We start from the raw sequence: 18,081 nt of genomic DNA, 5'->3' as shown, positions 1-18,081 counted from the left end.
ACTCTTCCTCTCATCTCCACCTCAAAGTAACAACGTCCAGTCAGACTCTCTCTACTCAGGACCTGACAACATCTACTGAATCTGTCTGGATGATCAGAATAAGACTGATTCTGATTCATTCGTGTTACTTTTCTGTTCCCATCAGATAATAACATCTGTCTGTATGCTGTGTTTGGATCCAGTGTGATTTCTTGTGAATATCTTAAGAATCCAGCTCTGGTCTTTGGTTCTGGTTGTGACAGTAAAACGTCCACTTCATTCACTGACACTGAGATCTTCTTCCATTCTTCATCCAGAACTTGCTGTAGTTTATCTCTGGCCTCTGACACAGCTGCTGTCACATCCTGAAAGTAGGTGAGAGGACGGATATGGATGCTGGATGAGCCTGTAGGCTCACTGAGTGCTGACACTGAGGGGTAGTTGTGCAGGAACTCGTTGTGATCCTCTGTGTGTGAGAGCTGCTCCAGCTCGGCGTCTTTCCTCTTCAGCTCAGCGATCTCCTGCTCCAGCTTCTCCTGAAGCTCTTTGACTCGACTCACTTGGGTTTCCTGCTGGGATCTGACCTCCTGCTTCACATCGCGGCTTCTTTCCTGGAGGAGACTCATCAGCTGGGTGAAGAGCTTCTCGTTGCCCTCCAGTGTTTTCTCAGCAGACTGATTGATGTCCTCTACCTCCTGCTGAAGCAGCTTCACATCTTTCTGTCTGTCCTGGATTTTCTGCTGGACGTTTCCTCGACTCCCCTCGAGCTCTCTCTGCCTCTCGGTCCTTTCTGCTGCAGCTGAGACGGTGTCGTGGTCTTTATGTTCCTCCACAGAGCAGAGAGAACAGATAATCTGACGATCGGTGCGGCAGAACATCTTCATCACCTCGTCGTGAAGAGAGCAGATGTTCTCCTGGAGCTTCTTGGAGGGGTTCACCAGCTTGTGTTTCTTTAATGGAGCGACATCATAATGACGCTGAAGGTGTTTCTCACAATAAGAAGCCAGACAGACTAAACAGGACTTGACAGCTTTCAGTTTTCTCCCAGTGCAGACATCACAGGCCACATCTTCAGGTCCAGCATAGCAGTGATCAGCAGGAGCAGCTTGGAGTCCAGTCTTCTTCAGCTCCTCCACTAAAGCTGCCAACATGGTGTTTATGTCCAGGACAGGCCTCGGTATGAAGTCCTGCCTGCACTGAGGACAGCTGTAGACTCCCGTCCCGTCCTGTCCATCCCAGTGGACTTTAATACACTCCATGCAGTAGCTGTGTCCACATGGAAGAGTCACCGGATCCTTCAGTAGATCCAGACAGATGGAACAAGAGAAGGTTTCTCGGTCCAACTGAACTCCTTTCTGCTCCATTTCACCTCTCAGCAGCAGTGACTGTGTGAGTTTCACTTCCAGGAAGAGGAGAGAAGCACTTTGTATTCAAGCCTCCTTTTCAATCATTTCCTGTTTAAAACACTCGTCACCTCAAGTTTTTAAATTCTAGATTCTTCTTTGATTCTGTGTTCACAGTTTGCGCTCCAGTTTTCTGTTCTCCAAAAGGTTGTCCTGTGTTGTGCCCTCAGACTTTATATAAAAGTGGACAAAGATATGAAGCAACTCCTCCCATATTATCATATTCCTCCAGATTCTGGCAGTAATCTTCCACTCGAGCTTATCAATTAACCCCAGACCTAAACTTTGTGGTAACTCCTTTAAAAAGTCAGACCTTTAGTCTGTTACACCCAAATTGAACATTTCTCTCCTGTTGAGATCTCCGAGCTAACTTCAATTATTTTCTCATCTGGATCATCTACCGGTCTCTTGGATCTCATCCCAACTAAACTCCTCGAGGAAGTCTTCCCTTTAATTAGTACTTCTATATTAGATCAGATCAAACCTTTCTCTTGGAACCGTTTATGTACCACAAGCTTTTAAAGTGTCTGTAATCAAAACTGTACTTAAAAAGCCGACTCTTGATCAGCTGTTTCAGGAAAACTTACAGACCAGTTACCAACCTGCCGTTTGTTTCTAAAATCCTTGAAAAAGTTGTTGCAAATCAACTTTGTGATCATTTCCAGAGGAACGGTCTGTTTGAAGATGTTCAGTCGGGCTTTAGAGTTCATCACAGCACAGAAACAGGACTGGTGAAAGTTACAAACCGTCTTCTAATAGCCTCAGACAATGGACACCGGTCCCCGCGCTCCACACCGGGCAGCAAGGTGGTCTCCGAGGAACCGACGCCGAGCAGGGGGCCGGACACCCGGTGGTCTCCGAGGAACCGACGGAGGACGGCGGGTACGTACCACCTGGTAGCAGACAGACAGGCAGGACCGCGGCAGGCGGGAGACAGACAAGGGGGGTCAGAACCGGACTTACAGAACTTGCAACGTGGTACCAGGTGAGACGATCGGACGGACGGACGGACGCAGGCGGAGTCCAGGTCCGGGGTTCACGTGATGCCAGGTGGTGATTACCGGGATGAGAAGCAGCTGTGCCAGCTGAAAGAGGTGTGGTAGTGGGAGGTGACTGGAGGCGCTGACCAATGAATCCAAACCCTCCAGACGCAGACCAGAACATAGAAACACCTGGAGGACAGAAACAAACAGGGGAGACAGGAAACACCAGGAAAAGGGAGATCGGGGGAAACGGAGGGAACGACAAACAGAGACAGGCGCAGATCCCGACGGAGAAAATCTGAATCTGTGTGGAATCATTATTTCCGTAACCTCATACCTACGTGAGATGTTAGTCGGTCTGTAATTGGTTGGATTTGATGAGTCTTTGCCCGGTTTCCCGATCGGGATGATCACAGCTTCCTTCCAAACAACGAGGTCGTCTCCCCACTTCCCAAACCTGATTATAAAAACAATTTCATCGTTGCTGAACTACCGAAACGCTTTCACGTTGTGTAACAAATGTCCATCCTTCCCTGGAGATGTAAGTCCTCCTCTTTCTCTTCTCAGCTCCTCTAAAGTAAAACGGGGGAATCAGTTGGACTGTTAGTATCGTCTCTTCGTTCAAGAACAGCAGGATGAGCTGATCGTGTCCTTTCTCTTCCTCTCTCACCTTCTACTGTCAGCTTGGCAGAGTTGTGGATTTCTGTTGGTGCTTCTGCCGTCATCTCTGCCCTCTCCCCATCCGACACTGCTGTTTACCAATGATTTTTTTTTATGAACCCTCATTTCTGCTTGTTCGTATTGTATTAAATTCTCGAAGTGATGTGATTTTTCTTCATAACCTAAGAGAGCTTTGTTTCTTTCTGTCGCTGCTCTCCAACACTCATCTGTCCACCAGGGGGCAGCCTTTCTCTTCATCCTTCCTTCACCTTTAACACTTGTTGGATTTGCAGCTTCCAGCACTGTAAATATTAATTTTCTATCAATCTCTTCAATATCTTAATTTAAATCTATTTGATCCATTTCTCTCTCACATATATATATTTTAAAGACCCACTTACCCACTATATCTCCTGCTTCCTCCTTTGTAAAGATACTTTCCAACATATTGGAAAATGGCCACCACCCACCGATGTTTCATCTTCTACATCCCACTCACACATCCCTGCTAGATTCCTCCATACTATAGTTAAATGTAGTGCAGACGTGTTCCCCGTGTGAACATCTAATCTAGTTTCAAATTCAACTCAGACAAGTGGTGGATGAAGTATTCAGAACATTTATTGAAGTAAAAGTACAAATACAGCAAAGAAAACAAAGATACTCCATTAGAAGTCAAAGTCCTTAATAAACCAGCATTTTATATTATTTTTGTATATTTTGTGTTCTTGGCCGCAGCAAAGACGGAGCACATCAGGGATTTAACAAAAAGAAACGCATTTTATAATCAAACTTAACCAAAAGACGCATACGGGGCGAGGCAGACAGGAGCTGATGACTGAACAGGCTGCAATCCAGGAAGCAACAACACAAAAACAAGTTAAACAAGTTACACAGAGACTGAAACTACCACCTGGCGTGACTTCATTTGGCACAGAGTAGTTGAAGGACCAGATAATTTCAGCAGGAGAAGCTGATGAGTTCACTGAGTGCAGTTTTGTCACTTGTGATCAGGAGCAGGTGAGGCGGAGCTGCGACTCAGGAGAGGACGGCTCGGACACGTTCCACAAATAATCAGTCAGACAAAGAAACACGGGAAACGTGAGGAATCTGAGAGAGATGATGATGGGAAATAATGAGCTCATCATACTTGTCAAATGTTTGTCTATCTGTTGCATAACATGTTCCTGTTGTCTCAGGAAAGATGAACCCATTTATCTGCACAACATGGTTCTCTAGTCTCAGTTACAACGTCTCTGTACCTTTATCTGGTGACCTACGACCTCACTCAGTACTATCTACAAAATCAGATCTACAGAGGAAGTGGGGATGACTGTCAACTGTTTGTCACGCTGTATAAAAGCTGAACTACGGAGGAGAGACTTCGAGCAATGCTGGACACCTTTCTTTGAGTGAACATGTATTTGCTCCTTCTTGCAAGAATAAATGTCCGATGTGTTTGATTTTGAATTCAGCCTCGGAGTCATTTTTCTAACAGATGATGTCTGACTGCTGTTGTGACAACGACAGAAAGTTTGAGAGGAGTTGAAGAATCTCCTCATTCACTCAAATGTTACAAATATGTTCAAAAAAATGATAAATGTTTGAAAAAAGTTGAATGTCGGCGTAAATGTCCTGAAAGAGTTGAACAATTTCAAATGTGAATGGTTGAACTCGGTGAGTATGCAGAAGTAGTGAGCGACCAAAACAAAGCGCGTGGAAGAAGTCAGAAACAGGATGTCAACAGTGTAAATGCTGAATCAGCATTCACACAATAAAGGCCAGTTATTTGTTCTAATTTCACTTGGATACGGAGAACGCTGCCTCAGATGGAGGCGCTAAAATAGTTCAAATAACTCCTGTAAAACATTACAAAGGCTTAAATCATCGTACACGTGAACATTTAGTGACAATCTATACAATTCACAACGTCACGATAACATATGACCTTGTTGATTAGCTCGGAGCAAATAGGATCAAATCCAGCAATCTCTATATGTCACGAAGAAAAATATCCCTTTTGTTTTTTAAACAAGTCTTCTTTCATCACTTTGTTGTCACTCCAGAAGAAGAACACTATGTTTAGTATCAGAGTCTCTTTAAATATTGCTGTTGCTCAGCTGTTCATCTTCCACGATGGACAACGGTCACAAAGATGAAACCTCTTCAGCAGAAAGCTAAAAGATCAGAAGAACAGGTAACAGGTGCAGCACTCTGTCACCGCTAACATGAAGGAAACACATGCTGCCTGGCCGGCTGCTGCTGCTTCTTCATTTGGATTAGAAATCTAGTGACTAAAGGAAACATTGAACAGGACGTCCTCACCGTCCGCTACGTCTTTTTAGCCCGTCTGTCCCAAAGCGAGCTGAGACAGGAAACCGGAAACAGAACGCGGAGACCTGCAACGAGCCGACGAGGAGACGTTCAGGTTGAAAGAAGAACAAAGTCCAACGTTGTTGAGAAGCGGAGACGTGACGAGCGAGACGAGAAGCAGGTTGAAGGTTCACTTCTGTTTCTGTGCTCACTGGAAACATCTTCATTTCAGATTTAAGCAGCCTTTTTCAGCCGTTACTACATTTGATCTGATTCCATAAAGATGGACGAGGTCTGTGTTTGGTTTTGTCGTTTGAAAAGGTCACTTATTGAAAAGAGATTCTCTTCAACCATGTGAGTGACCTGCAGAGGGATCCTGAAGATAGAATATGAATTGGACCTCCCGTTTCATGTCGGTGGTCGAAGGTGAGTAACACTGATATCAAAAGTAAAAGAATTGTCCCGTGCTTGTTTCCTCTGCTTTAGCCGGCTCAGTACAGGTCTGTACCGGCAGCACAACTCTGGATTCTCATGTCCTGAAGAACTTTCTCTCTCCTCATCATCTAAACCTCAGCGCTTCAATGTTTGAGGAGAGACGACAAAAGAAGTCTGATTGTGTCGTGATTCAAATGTAACGTGATCGAGCTCAAAAGACGGTCGGGATGAAAAAGCTCGTTTTCAACGTGATTTGAGGTCCGACTGTTTCCATTTATATGGATGGTTTGGTAAAACATCAAATCAAGGAGGAGGGAGAAGTCAGGAGACATTTTCAGAGTCTGAATTTAGAGTCTGTGCTTACAGCTGTTTCTTGGAAGCAGTACGTACCATACAAATTCAATCTGGATCAAAGGATTAAAAGTACCAGCAGAAGGGATTTTTAAATGGATTTGTAGTGAGCACTACTTATTTCTAGAAGTGGAGAGCCATACAGCTGAAAAATACATTTCAAAGGAAATAGATATGAGTTTTAAATGTCTTCAGTGTTGTTCTACAGGGTAGAAAAAAAGGCAAAAGTTCAGGAAGCCTTGAATGACTTGGTGTGTTTCTACATTACAGTTTACTGACAAAGACCACGACATGCATTTAGAAGCTTCTGGAAAAACAAGGAAGAGAATCTTTAGCGAACTTGGGTTTTTCTTTTGGGGGTAAACAACCTCTTTCTGAGGTCGAGAATACAAACTATATCTGCACACCTCCAGATCTAAATGCAAAACATCTGTTTGTTTGATTTTGGGGAGAATTTGAGTGAAACAAACCGTTAATTCTCATTCAAGAAAACCTTTGGACGTGTTCATAAATGTCAGCATATGCAGCATGTGACGACACCACAATGTACTTTATCTGACTTTTACAATTACCAGCATTCATTTCTAAACTTTGCAGAGATGCAGAATACAGCCGGGACAAGCTGTTAACTGACCAACACATTCACAGCTAGCAGATTTACCAGTTAACCGACCTGCAAGTATCTAAACTGGCAGGAAAACAGAGCAGCTGGAGAAAACCAAGCAGACAACGTGAGACCGTCCAACGTCCACACGGAGAAGCTTTCTGCTCTGAGGTGACCGTGCTCAGCACAGAGCCGGGATTTGATTTATCATGGAAGTCATTTCAGGAAGAAACTTTCTCAGCCTGAACATATTGATGAAGCTGAGGGGCGTTCCTCTCTCACAGGGATCTGCACCAAAGGCTGGAAGATTACATTTCATGACCTTTGAGAGTCTTCAGCGGCAACCAGCGCTGTCAGTGGGCAGAGTGCTCCCTCTGGTGGTCAGTTTGTGAAACAGCAGCATCATGTTGTCTAATTCAACTCAGACAAATGGTGGATGAAGTATTCAGAACATTTATTGAAGTAAAAGTACAAATACAGCAAAGAAAACAAAGATACTCCATTACAAGTCAAAGTCCTTAATTAAACAGCTTACTCAGGTAAAAGTACAGAAGCGTTAGCAGCAACATTTAGTGAAAGTATTAAAGTAAAAGTGCTGCTTTGTTCCCTCTGAATAATCTTTATTACTATATATGAAGCAGTGAAAGAATTCAGCTCCTTTATTTCAGAAAAAGTTCTGATACCAGACTGAAAATACTAGAAGTCCTGCATTCAAAACCTTGTTGAAGTAAAAGTATCGTCAGCAAAAATACACTGAAAACACAAAAAGTAAAAGTACACACGAAGCAGAAAATGTTCCCTGTTAGTGTTTTACTATTATATATCTGATGTTTGTAGATTCATATTGCTGCTGGATTAAAGTGAATCTTACCGTCATAGTCACTGAAGGTTTTGCTCATTTCAACTACTTTATATATTGTTGATTTGTAAAGCGTCATATTGAACCAGATCATCACATATTTGGAGCGTTGCTGTCCTGTGAGAACCACGTATCTAAGAAATAAACACCTTTTCAGCTTTGTCAGCTTTTTTAAAATAGTTAATTTAGCAGGAGAATCATCTCAGTCCATAAAAGAACATTTAAATCTCTTTAGTTTATCAGAAAATAATTCAAAATTCAACTTCACCAAATTTAGAGATACTTGGTTTTCACTACAGGAACGGTGTGAAAAGAGCTAAAAAACAATAATAAAACATATTAACATGAAGATAACAACTATCAAGAAGACGTCCAGGTGACGCCCATAATGCTTGATTGACAGCAGATCTTTGTTCAGAGTAGAAACCCCTCAATGATGGAGAGAAAATGAAATGGAAAATGAAAATGCAGGTTTAAACCCACTGAAACCTGAAAGACTTCAGTTTATTTCAGTTTACAAAACTCAGCAGAGTCTCCAACGATGACAAACCTGAACCCAGCGTGGAGCGGCTGAGTGAACGTGGTCTGGACTCTGTGGAGGAGAGTCATGGTCTCAGAGACTCTGTAGAAGGACAGAGTACCTGCACTGTGATCCAGGTACACCCCCACTCTGGAGGATGGAGGACCTGAGACGGGAGTTTCAATGTTGTTGGACCAAAACCTGTTATTGTAACAATCTAATGACCAAGATTTGTTATTACGTCCAAACACACTTTCCATCCAGCACCCTGTTCTATTGATATTCTTGTATGCGACTGCTACAAGAACTCTTCCTCTCATCTCCACCTCAAAGTAACAACGTCCAGTCAGACTCTCTCTACTCAGGACCTGACAATATCTACTGAATCTGTCTGGATGATCAGAATAAGACTGATTCTGATCCATTACTGTTACTTTTCTGTTCCCATCAGATAATAACATCTGTCTGTTTGCTGTGTTTGGATCCAGTGTGATTTCTTGTGAATATCTTAAGAATCCAGCTCTGGTCTTTGGTCCTGGTTGTGACAGTAAAACGTCCACTTCATTCACTGACACTGAGATCTTCTTCCATTCTTCATCCAGAACTTGCTGTAGTTTATCTCTGACCTCTGACACAGCTGCTGTCACATCCTGAAAGTAGGTGAGAGGACGGATATGGATGCTGGATGAGTCTGTAGGCTCACTGAGTGCTGACACTGAGGGGTAGTTGTGCAGGAACTCGTTGTGATCCTCTGTGTGTGAGAGCTGCTCCAGCTCGGCGTCTTTCCTCTTCAGCTCAGCGATCTCCTGCTCCAGCTTCTCCTGAAGCTCTTTGACTCGACTCACTTGGGTTTCCTGCTGGGATCTGACCTCCTGCTTCACATCGCGGCTTCTTTCCTGGAGGAGACTCATCAGCTGGGTGAAGAGCTTCTCGCTGCCCTCCAGTGTTTTCTCAGCAGACTGATTGATGTCCTCCACCTCCTGCTGAAGCAGCTTCACATCTTTCTGTCTGTCCTGGATTTTCTGCTGGACGTTTCCTCGACTCCCCTCGAGCTCTCTCTGCCTCTCGGTCCTTTCTGCTGCAGCTGAGACGGTGTCGTGGTCTTTGTGTTCATCCACAGAGCAGAGATAACAGATAATCTGATGATCGGTGCGGCAGAAGATCTTCATCACCTCGTCGTGAAGAGAGCAGATGTTCTCCTGGAGCTTCTTGGAGGGGTTCACCAGCTTGTGTTTCTTTAATGGAGCGACATCATAATGAGGCTGAAGGTGTTTCTCACAATAAGAAGCCAGACAGACTAAACAGGACTTGACAGCTTTCAGTTTTCTCCCAGTGCAGACATCACAGGCCACATCTTCAGGTCCAGCATAGCAGTGATCAGCAGGAGCAGCTTGGAGTCCAGTCTTCTTCAGCTCCTCCACTAAAGCTGCCAACATGGTGTTTATGTCCAGGACAGGCCTCGGTATGAACCTCTTCCTGCACTGAGGACAGCTGTAGACTCCTGTCCCGTCCTGTCCGTCCCAGTGGACTTTAATACACTCCATGCAGTAGTTGTGTCCACATGGAAGACCCACCGGATCCTTCAGTAGATCCAGACAGATGGAACAAGAGAAGGTTTCTCGGTCCAACTGAACTCCTTTCTGCTCCATTTCACCTCTCAGCAGCAGTGACTGTGTGAGTTTCACTTCCTCAAAGATAAAACCTGTTTCAGCTGATTTAAATATCATGTGACTCTGCAGCCAATGAGGACATCAGCTCTTAGACTCCACCCATGTTGGCTCCGCCCATCTTCCAGCTGCAGATCTGATGGAGGGAACAAGGAAACGTGACAGACTGCAGCTGCTGAGCTTGAGAGCAGTTTTTTTTATTCCTCCTCAAACTCGTCGTCTCGGCTGTGATTCATGACTAAGTTGAAGTTTCCCCCACAAACTGAGACGCCCTCTGTTTCTGCTGCTGTAACATGAAACAAAGATTTGAGGATCTTTGTTTTAACTCTGATAAGTTCACTTATTAGTCTCCAGGGGCAACGAGCGCTGTCAGTGGGCAGAGTGCTCCCTCTGGTGGCCATTCTGGAAACAAGCAGCACCATTTAGTCTAATTCAACTCAGACAAATGGTGGATGAAGTATTCAGAACATTTATTGAAGTAAAAGTACAAATACAGCAAAGAAAACAAAGATACTCCATTACAAGTCAAAGTCCTTAATTAAACAGCTTACTCAGGTAAAAGTACAGAAGCGTTAGCAGCAACATTTAGTGAAAGTATTAAAGTAAAAGTGCTGCTTTGTTCCCTCTGAATAATCTATATTACTATATATGAAGCAGTGAAAGAATTCAGCTCCTTTATTTCAGAAAAAGTTCTGATACCAGACTGAAAATACTAGAAGTCCTGCATTCAAAACCTTGTTGAAGTAAAAGTATCGTCAGCAAAAATACACTGAAAACACAAAAAGTAAAAGTATACACGAAGCAGAAAATGTTCCCTGTTGGTGTTTTCCTATTATATATGTGATGTTTGTAGATTCATATTGTTGCTGGATTAAAGTGAATCTTACCGTCATGATGTTTTGTCCATGAATCTTTATCTGAGCATCAACTCCTCTCTTCCTGGTGAACAACACTGTTTTATGTGTCCTGGTTAAAAGGATGATATGTAGGTAGCATTCATTTCTGATCCATCATCAGCAAAAAGGGATCGTCCAACATCACCCTGAACTTGAGAGGAAACATCATTTATCTCTTTAATCCGATGACATGTTCTGACACATATTCCTATCATATTGAATTTCATCAACAATCCCTCCTTCCAAACCAAATCATGATGCCTTTTCCACATCAAAAAACACATCACTGACTCCTTATTCACTTGAGCTCTTTTTAAATTTAAATGAACATCTAATCTAGTTTCAAATTCAACTCAGACAAATGGTGGATGAAGTATTCAGAACATTTATTGAAGTAAAAGTACAAATACAGCAAAGAAAACAAAGATACTCCATTACAAGTCAAAGTCCTTAATAAACCAGCATTTTATATTATTTTTGTATATTTTGTGTTCTTGGCCGCAGCAAAGACGGAGCACATCAGGGATTTAACAAAAAGAAACGCATTTTATAATCAAACTTAACCAAAAGACGCATACGGGGCGAGGCAGACAGGAGCTGATGACTGAACAGGCTGCAATCCAGGAAGCAACAACACAAAAACAAGTTAAACAAGTTACACAGAGACTGAAACTACCACCTGACGTGACTTCATTTGGCACAGAGTAGTTGAAGGACCAGATAATTTCAGCAGGAGAAGCTGATGAGTTCACTGAGTGCAGTTTTGTCACTTGTGATCAGGAGCAGGTGAGGCGGAGCTGCGACTCAGGAGAGGACGGCTCGGACACGTTACACAAATAATCAGTCAGACAAAGAAACACGGGAAACGTGAGGAATCTGAGAGAGATGATGATGGGGAAATAATGAGCTCATCATACTTGTCAAATGTTTGTCTATCTGTTGCATAACATGTTCCTGTTGTCTCAGGAAAGATGAACCCATTTATCTGCACAACATGGTTCTCTAGTCTCAGTTACAACGTCTCTGTACCTTTATCTGGTGACCTACGACCTCACTCAGTACTATCTACAAAATCAGATCTACAGAGGAAGTGGGGATGACTGTCAACTGTTTGTCACGCTGTATAAAAGCTGAACTACGGAGGAGAGACTTCGAGCAATGCTGGACACCTTTCTTTGAGTGAACATGTATTTGCTCCTTCTTGCAAGAATAAATGTCCGATGTGTTTGATTTTGAATTCAGCCTCGGAGTCATTTTTCTAACATAATTGGTCCTTCGAGCCGGATCCCAACATCCCTCCTCTCTCCGGACACAGCCTGAAACCGTGCACGGGGGAGTCTGGGACTCCTGAGGAAAGACCTCCGCCCTGTTTCTTTATCGAAACAGTTTGGACATTGGTGAGGCCAGGACGAACTGGACAGAGGAGGGGTGACGGGATCCTAGAACAAGACTGATTCACCATCAAACGTCAGACACCCGTGTAAGACTTTTTTTGTTCTTGTTGTACTAAAGAGTCAGGTCAGGGACCTACTTAAAAGAGATAGGTCAGGGACCTACTAAAAAGTCTGAATAGACGAGTTAAACTAAAGAGTCTGAATTGACTAGGTAAACTAAAGAGTCTGAATTGACTAGGTAAACTAAAGAGTATGAGTAGACTAGGTAAACTAAAGAGTCTGAATAGACTCGGTAAACTAAAGAGTCTGAATTGACTAGGTAAACTAAAGAGTCTGAGTAGACTAGGTAAACTAAAGAGTCTGAATAGACTCGGTAAACTAAAGAGTCTGAATAGACTAGGTAAACTAAAGAGTCTGAATAGACTCGGTAAACTAAAGAGTCTGAGTAGACGAGGTAAACTAAAGAGTCTGAATTGACTAGGTAAACTAAAGAGTCTGAATTGACTAGGTAAACTAAAGAGTCTGAGTAGACTAGGTAAACTAAAGAGTATGAGTAGACGAGGTAAACTAAAGAGTCTGAATAGACTCGGTAAACTAAAGAGTCTGAGTAGACTAGGTAAACTAAAGAGTCTGAATAGACTCGGTAAACTAAAGAGTCTGAATAGACTAGGTAAACTAAAGAGTCTGAATAGACTCGGTAAACTAAAGAGTCTGAGTAGACGAGGTAAACTAAAGAGTCTGAATTGACTAGGTAAACTAAAGAGTCTGAATTGACTAGGTAAACTAAAGAGTCTGAGTAGACTAGGTAAACTAAAGAGTATGAGTAGACGAGGTAAACTAAAGAGTCTGAATAGACTCGGTAAACTAAAGAGTCTGAGTAGACGAGGTAAACTAAAGAGTCTGAATAGACTAGGTAAACTAAAAAGTCTGAATAGACTCGGTAAACTAAAGAGTCTGAATAGACTAGGTAAACTAAAGAGTCTGAATTGACTAGGTAAACTAAAGAGTCTGAATTGACTAGGTAAACTAAAGAGTATGAGTAGACGAGGTAAACTAAAGAGTCTGAATAGACTAGGTAAACTAAAGAGTCTGAGTAGACGAGGTAAACTAAAGAGTCTGAATTGACTAGGTAAACTAAAGAGTCTCAGTAGACTAGGTAAACTAAAGAGTCTGAATTGACTAGGTAAACTAAAGAGTCTGAGTAGACTAGGTAAACTAAAGAGTCTGAGTAGACTAGGTAAACTAAAAGTCACGCGCACAAAATTAGGTCAGGGACCTCCAGATAAATACAGAAAAAAACTTCCGGAAGATGAAATAAATAAAAATATACAAATAATTAGATACTGTGAGCGTCCGGTTGCTCGGGTGAACTCCATACAAACTGGTTGACTCACAGACAGAAAAAATGGGATTATGCTGTAGTAAGATCGAAGAGATACCTCTGGAGGGAGACGTAAAACACATGCACTCAAAAGGTGCAGATAACGTAAAATATTTGAAAAAAATGGGAAAAGGAACACAGATTCAAGGGAAAACTGACAATGATAGCATGTAGAGAGTTGACAGAGAAGATAGAGAGCAAGTGTGAGGGAAATAAAAGAAAAAAGTTGAAAAGAGGAGAGGAAAAGTACAAAAAAAAAGAGAAAGAGAACTGATCTGGGAGAGATTAAAAACAAAAAGGCGGGGGAAGGTAGTATAGCTCTTAATGCACCAATACTATATCTAATAATTGAAATACATTTCTCCCGGAAAAATGATGAAGATGATGATTATGTGGTACAAAAACGACCCAACATGGGACCGCGGCCCGATCCTCCTCCATACCCTAACATGGGAGACGTCCCGGTAACAGCTGATCCGCCCGTTACCGTCTATTCCGTCTCCGGCTGCTCAGCCAGCTTCCGTCTCCGAACCCACGACACCGTCACCAAACTCCACCCCCTCTACTCCAACCAGAAGGAGGAAGCGAGGTGGATGGAGAGGGGCTGGCGGCCGTGGGGGAGGACCACCAGAGACAGGTAAGGACACCTGCTATAATTGCAAGAGGAATGGACACTGGGCAAGAGACTGCAGGGGGTGGAGAGACGGGAGGAGCGGAGGAAGAGGAGGAGGAGGAGGAAGAGGAGGAGGAGGAGGAGTAGACGGTTGGCGGTGGCAGACAGGTTCAACATGACTAACCACAACCACTCCAGGATCAGGTCATACAGAAACACACACATTCACATGATTCACAGACACAGACCAACTAGAAACTAAAGAGGAGGAGACCAGTGATGTGTTAGAGATAAGTACAGTTGAAATACTACTCACAGAACAAGATCAACCTTTTGTGACTCTACTGATAGAAGAGATTGAAGTAACCTTATTGTGCGATTCAGGAGCATGTAGGTCACTTATTAGGAGTGATGAGGACCCAAAATTACAGAAATTGGCACAAGAACAGATCTGAGTAAGATCAGCAAACGGAGAAGTATTTGCAGAAATGACTTCCCCACTGTCTAAACTCATTTATGATGACCCTGTGGCTGCCCACCATAACATACAATGGACACCAGAAACAGAAAACGATTTTGGAAAAATATGAAAAATTACACCCTGCAGTACCACCACAGACCCCCTAGGGGTCGCGGACCCCCTGTTGAGGACCTTTGCCCTAGACCAGGGGTGTCCAAACTTTTTGCAAAGAGGGCCAAATTTGATAAAGTGAAGATGCCCGGGGGCCAATAGTTCCTTCTGACATTTTTTTAACCACAAAAGTTACATGAAAATACACACTGTTATAAAACAATTTTCATTGTCACAATTACCTTTATTTTTCAAATGACAATGTCACCAAATATAAGCCACTCAGGCAGACGTGAACAACTCTAAAAACACAATTCTGCCTTTCATTCAGTCAGATAACTTTGAACAAACTGTATAGAATACCTTCAATTTCCACGAGTTAAATATCTTTGCCTCATGAACATTTTAAACAGGAGTTATAAGTAATGCGAAGTGGTCTGTTACCATTAAACTTTAAAACAAGTGAATTTTGCCTTTGTCTTTTACAAGATCTTTCAGAAAGCAATAGTTTGTGTCACATCTACAGGTACATAACATCAACAGTTATAACACACATCTTATTCAAGAGTTTAATAACAGAAGTGCCATAAGTCCAAGTGCATTAGTGTGCTTTAGGCTTTTCACTGTTAATAGTGACAGATGCTACCGTTCAAAACACTCAATTTCAGATTGATCAAGGAACAGATAACTTGCTGACACTAATGTCACACATTCATAAATTCTTGCTTCTTCTCGGGGCAAATGTTCTCCACCATTTTCATGACACAGTCTTTGATGAACGCACCTTCAGTAAAAGGTTTGCCATGTTTAGCTGTTAACATAGCTGGCTTTTGTTGTGTTTTCCTTTGACTCAGAGGCCCGTGAAGACTCTCTGTTGTGATGCCGGAGCAGCTTGGAGTTGCTTCACTTTTTCAGCGCGGCCTCTCCCTGTTAGGTTGCCGTACGTTGGAGCATGTTTAGTCTCGTAGTGTCTCTTTACGTTGAAATCCTTAAACAAGGCAACCGCCTCTTTACAAATTAGACAAACACAATTGCCTCGATTTTCAGTGAAGAAGTATTGTAATTCCCACCGCTCCTGAAAGCGGCGGCCCTCACTGTCAACTTTTCTCTTTTTTTTTTGCGGTCGCCATGGCAGAAATGATTTGAGAAGGGTTCACAGCAGGGATGCAGAGCCAGATAGCATTAGAACGGTGCTGCCACCGTGTGGTGAAAGGAGGAATTACATCTTTACATTTGTATGATTTATTTATTCTGACAGAGCCAGCGAGCCATAACTAATACATTATAAGACCGAAGCTGCGGGCCGTATGAAATCTGACCGGGCCGTGATTGGCCCGCGGGCCGGACTTTGGACATGCCTGCCCTAGACAACGAGATACTATAGAAAAAACAACAACATGCAGAACAATGCTCCAGAACAAGAAAAACAACAGTGGAAGACAAACAAAGCACAACAAAAAGACGATGATTTATTGAGATGACAAGAAGGCAAGCTGGTACTCCAAAAAAGTTTAGATAGATATGCGACCTTTTGAGCCATGGGATGAACCATGTCGCAACAGGGGGGATGGTATCTATAATAAACTAAGTATTTACAACATATGGCTTTACAAACTACTAAAAAATGTTGTTTGGCATGTATTACATGTGCAAAACACAACCCCCAAGGAAACACGAGACCCACAAGGGGCCGGTTCCCTTCACCAGAGCATCCAGTCCAGCATCTCTGCATGGATTTTATTGAATTAACACCACGCGAACGAAGGAAATATTGCCTAGTTATCATCGACACCTTTTCAAAGTGGGTAGAAATATTCCCGACTAAATCACCGGATGCATCGACCGTAGCAAAAGCGCTTACAAGGGACATTGTACCACGATTTGGAGTAACAGAAAGGATATTTTGCGACAACGGAACACATTTCGTGAACAACATTATAAAACACCGAGCCACAGCTTTCAGGACACAGTTAAGACATCACTGCTCATACCATCCACAGTCAGCAGGCCGAGTGGAAAGAACTAATGGGACGATCAAATTCAAATTGAGAAAGATGATGGCAGAAACAGGGTTGAATTGGATGAGATGCATTCCACTGATAACATTAAATATGCATATTCTACCCAGTGTAAGAGGCATCTCACCGTTTGAAATGATACACGGACATCCCTATCTCATGCCACAACTTGGACCTTTTGTGGACAAGAAGGAGACAACTGACCAGACGACTGCAGACTACATGGCCAAAATGTTAAAAAGAAAAGATATCATGTCTTCTGTTGTCCCTCCTACACAGGTGGTGGAAAACCAGTCAACAGACCTAAAACCAGAGGACTGGGTTTTCATAAAGGTGATAAAAAAATAAATACTGGAGCTCCGCCGGATGGGAAGGAGCTTTCGAGATACTCCTGACGACCCCAACAGCAGTTCAGATTGCTGAACGGACCTCCTGAATACACCTCAGCCATTGCAGAAGGATGAGACCTTTGCCTGAACCACATAACACAGACATACCAGATAAGCCGGCATTTCCCCTGTTGGTGAAGTCTGGCTACAAAGGGAGGTGATACCAATAGGGGTACTTGTCTCAAACCAGTGAAGAAACCAACAACACCCTGGTGAGTAGGTTCTGGTGAGCTTATTTTGGTATATCTGTGGACGGACAGTACAGCTAAAATGGCTCAAGGCAGCATAACATGGCATCCATTCAGGAGGATAGGACTCTGTGGCCTCAGTGGGACCCTTTGTTTTCTGATAGTCACAGCTCTGCTCATAGTACTCCCCATATTTTGGTAGGAAGCCCAACATAACATACCTGACAATCAGACATCAGACGACAAGACCACAACAGGACCTCAGGCTACTGACAAAGTTCGCCGCACTACAAGAGCATTTGTAAGGGCTGATGGACAATTTGCAAGGAACAAAAAATCAGTACCGGGTACAGGGAGCATTAATTCTCACATTCACGGAAGGGCAACAGGCCAGTCTAACATTTGACGCATGTGCAGTTCTTCCCTGCAAAGAGAAAGACCGTAGCTTAGTTTGGACAGATAAATATCTGCATGGCGTCCCAAAAGACTGACATAAGGGACATGTGCATGAGCTGGAAACAGGTCGTGTGGACCACCAGCTCAAAGGGCTATGGGTATCCAGTACATGGTAGCATCTGTACCGACCTGAAACAACGACTGTCTCTGATTTAGGGATCTACCGCACCAGGTTGTCACATACGAAACTGCAACACCTTAATACTGACACTGAAGGATCCAAAACAATGCGTCTCCAGACTGTTAGTACGAGGGGCAGATATATCTGGGGCAGATCCAAAGGGCTTCATCTGGATAAATATAGTACAACCAAACACCACGGTATCCCGCCAAAGCGTTTCAAATACGAGCTCACACGTAGATCCTGTAGGCCGACGATTGAAAATAAGTAAATTTACAGA

At 43.0% G+C, this 18,081-nt stretch overlaps 1 protein-coding gene across 1 annotated transcript; it reads right to left on the bottom strand.

Moving 5' to 3' along the window:
- Nucleotides 1-7,161: 7,161 nt before the first annotated feature.
- LOC138214071 (tripartite motif-containing protein 16-like) lies at nt 7,162-9,782 on the bottom strand. The gene has a single exon (XM_069175440.1). The coding sequence runs from the start codon at nt 9,754-9,756 to the stop codon at nt 8,092-8,094; it is 1,665 nt and encodes a 554-aa protein (XP_069031541.1). The 5' UTR covers nt 9,757-9,782; the 3' UTR covers nt 7,162-8,091.
- Nucleotides 9,783-18,081: the final 8,299 nt, after the last annotated feature.

Source organism: Embiotoca jacksoni, unplaced genomic scaffold (genome assembly GCF_022577435.1).
Source record: "Embiotoca jacksoni isolate LCO1_2020_lvr unplaced genomic scaffold, fEmbJac1.0.p SCAF_67, whole genome shotgun sequence".
NCBI lineage: Eukaryota > Metazoa > Chordata > Actinopteri > Embiotocidae > Embiotoca > Embiotoca jacksoni.
The sequence above is the reverse complement of the archived record's forward strand: the minus strand, read 5'-3'. Positions and strand labels throughout refer to the sequence as shown.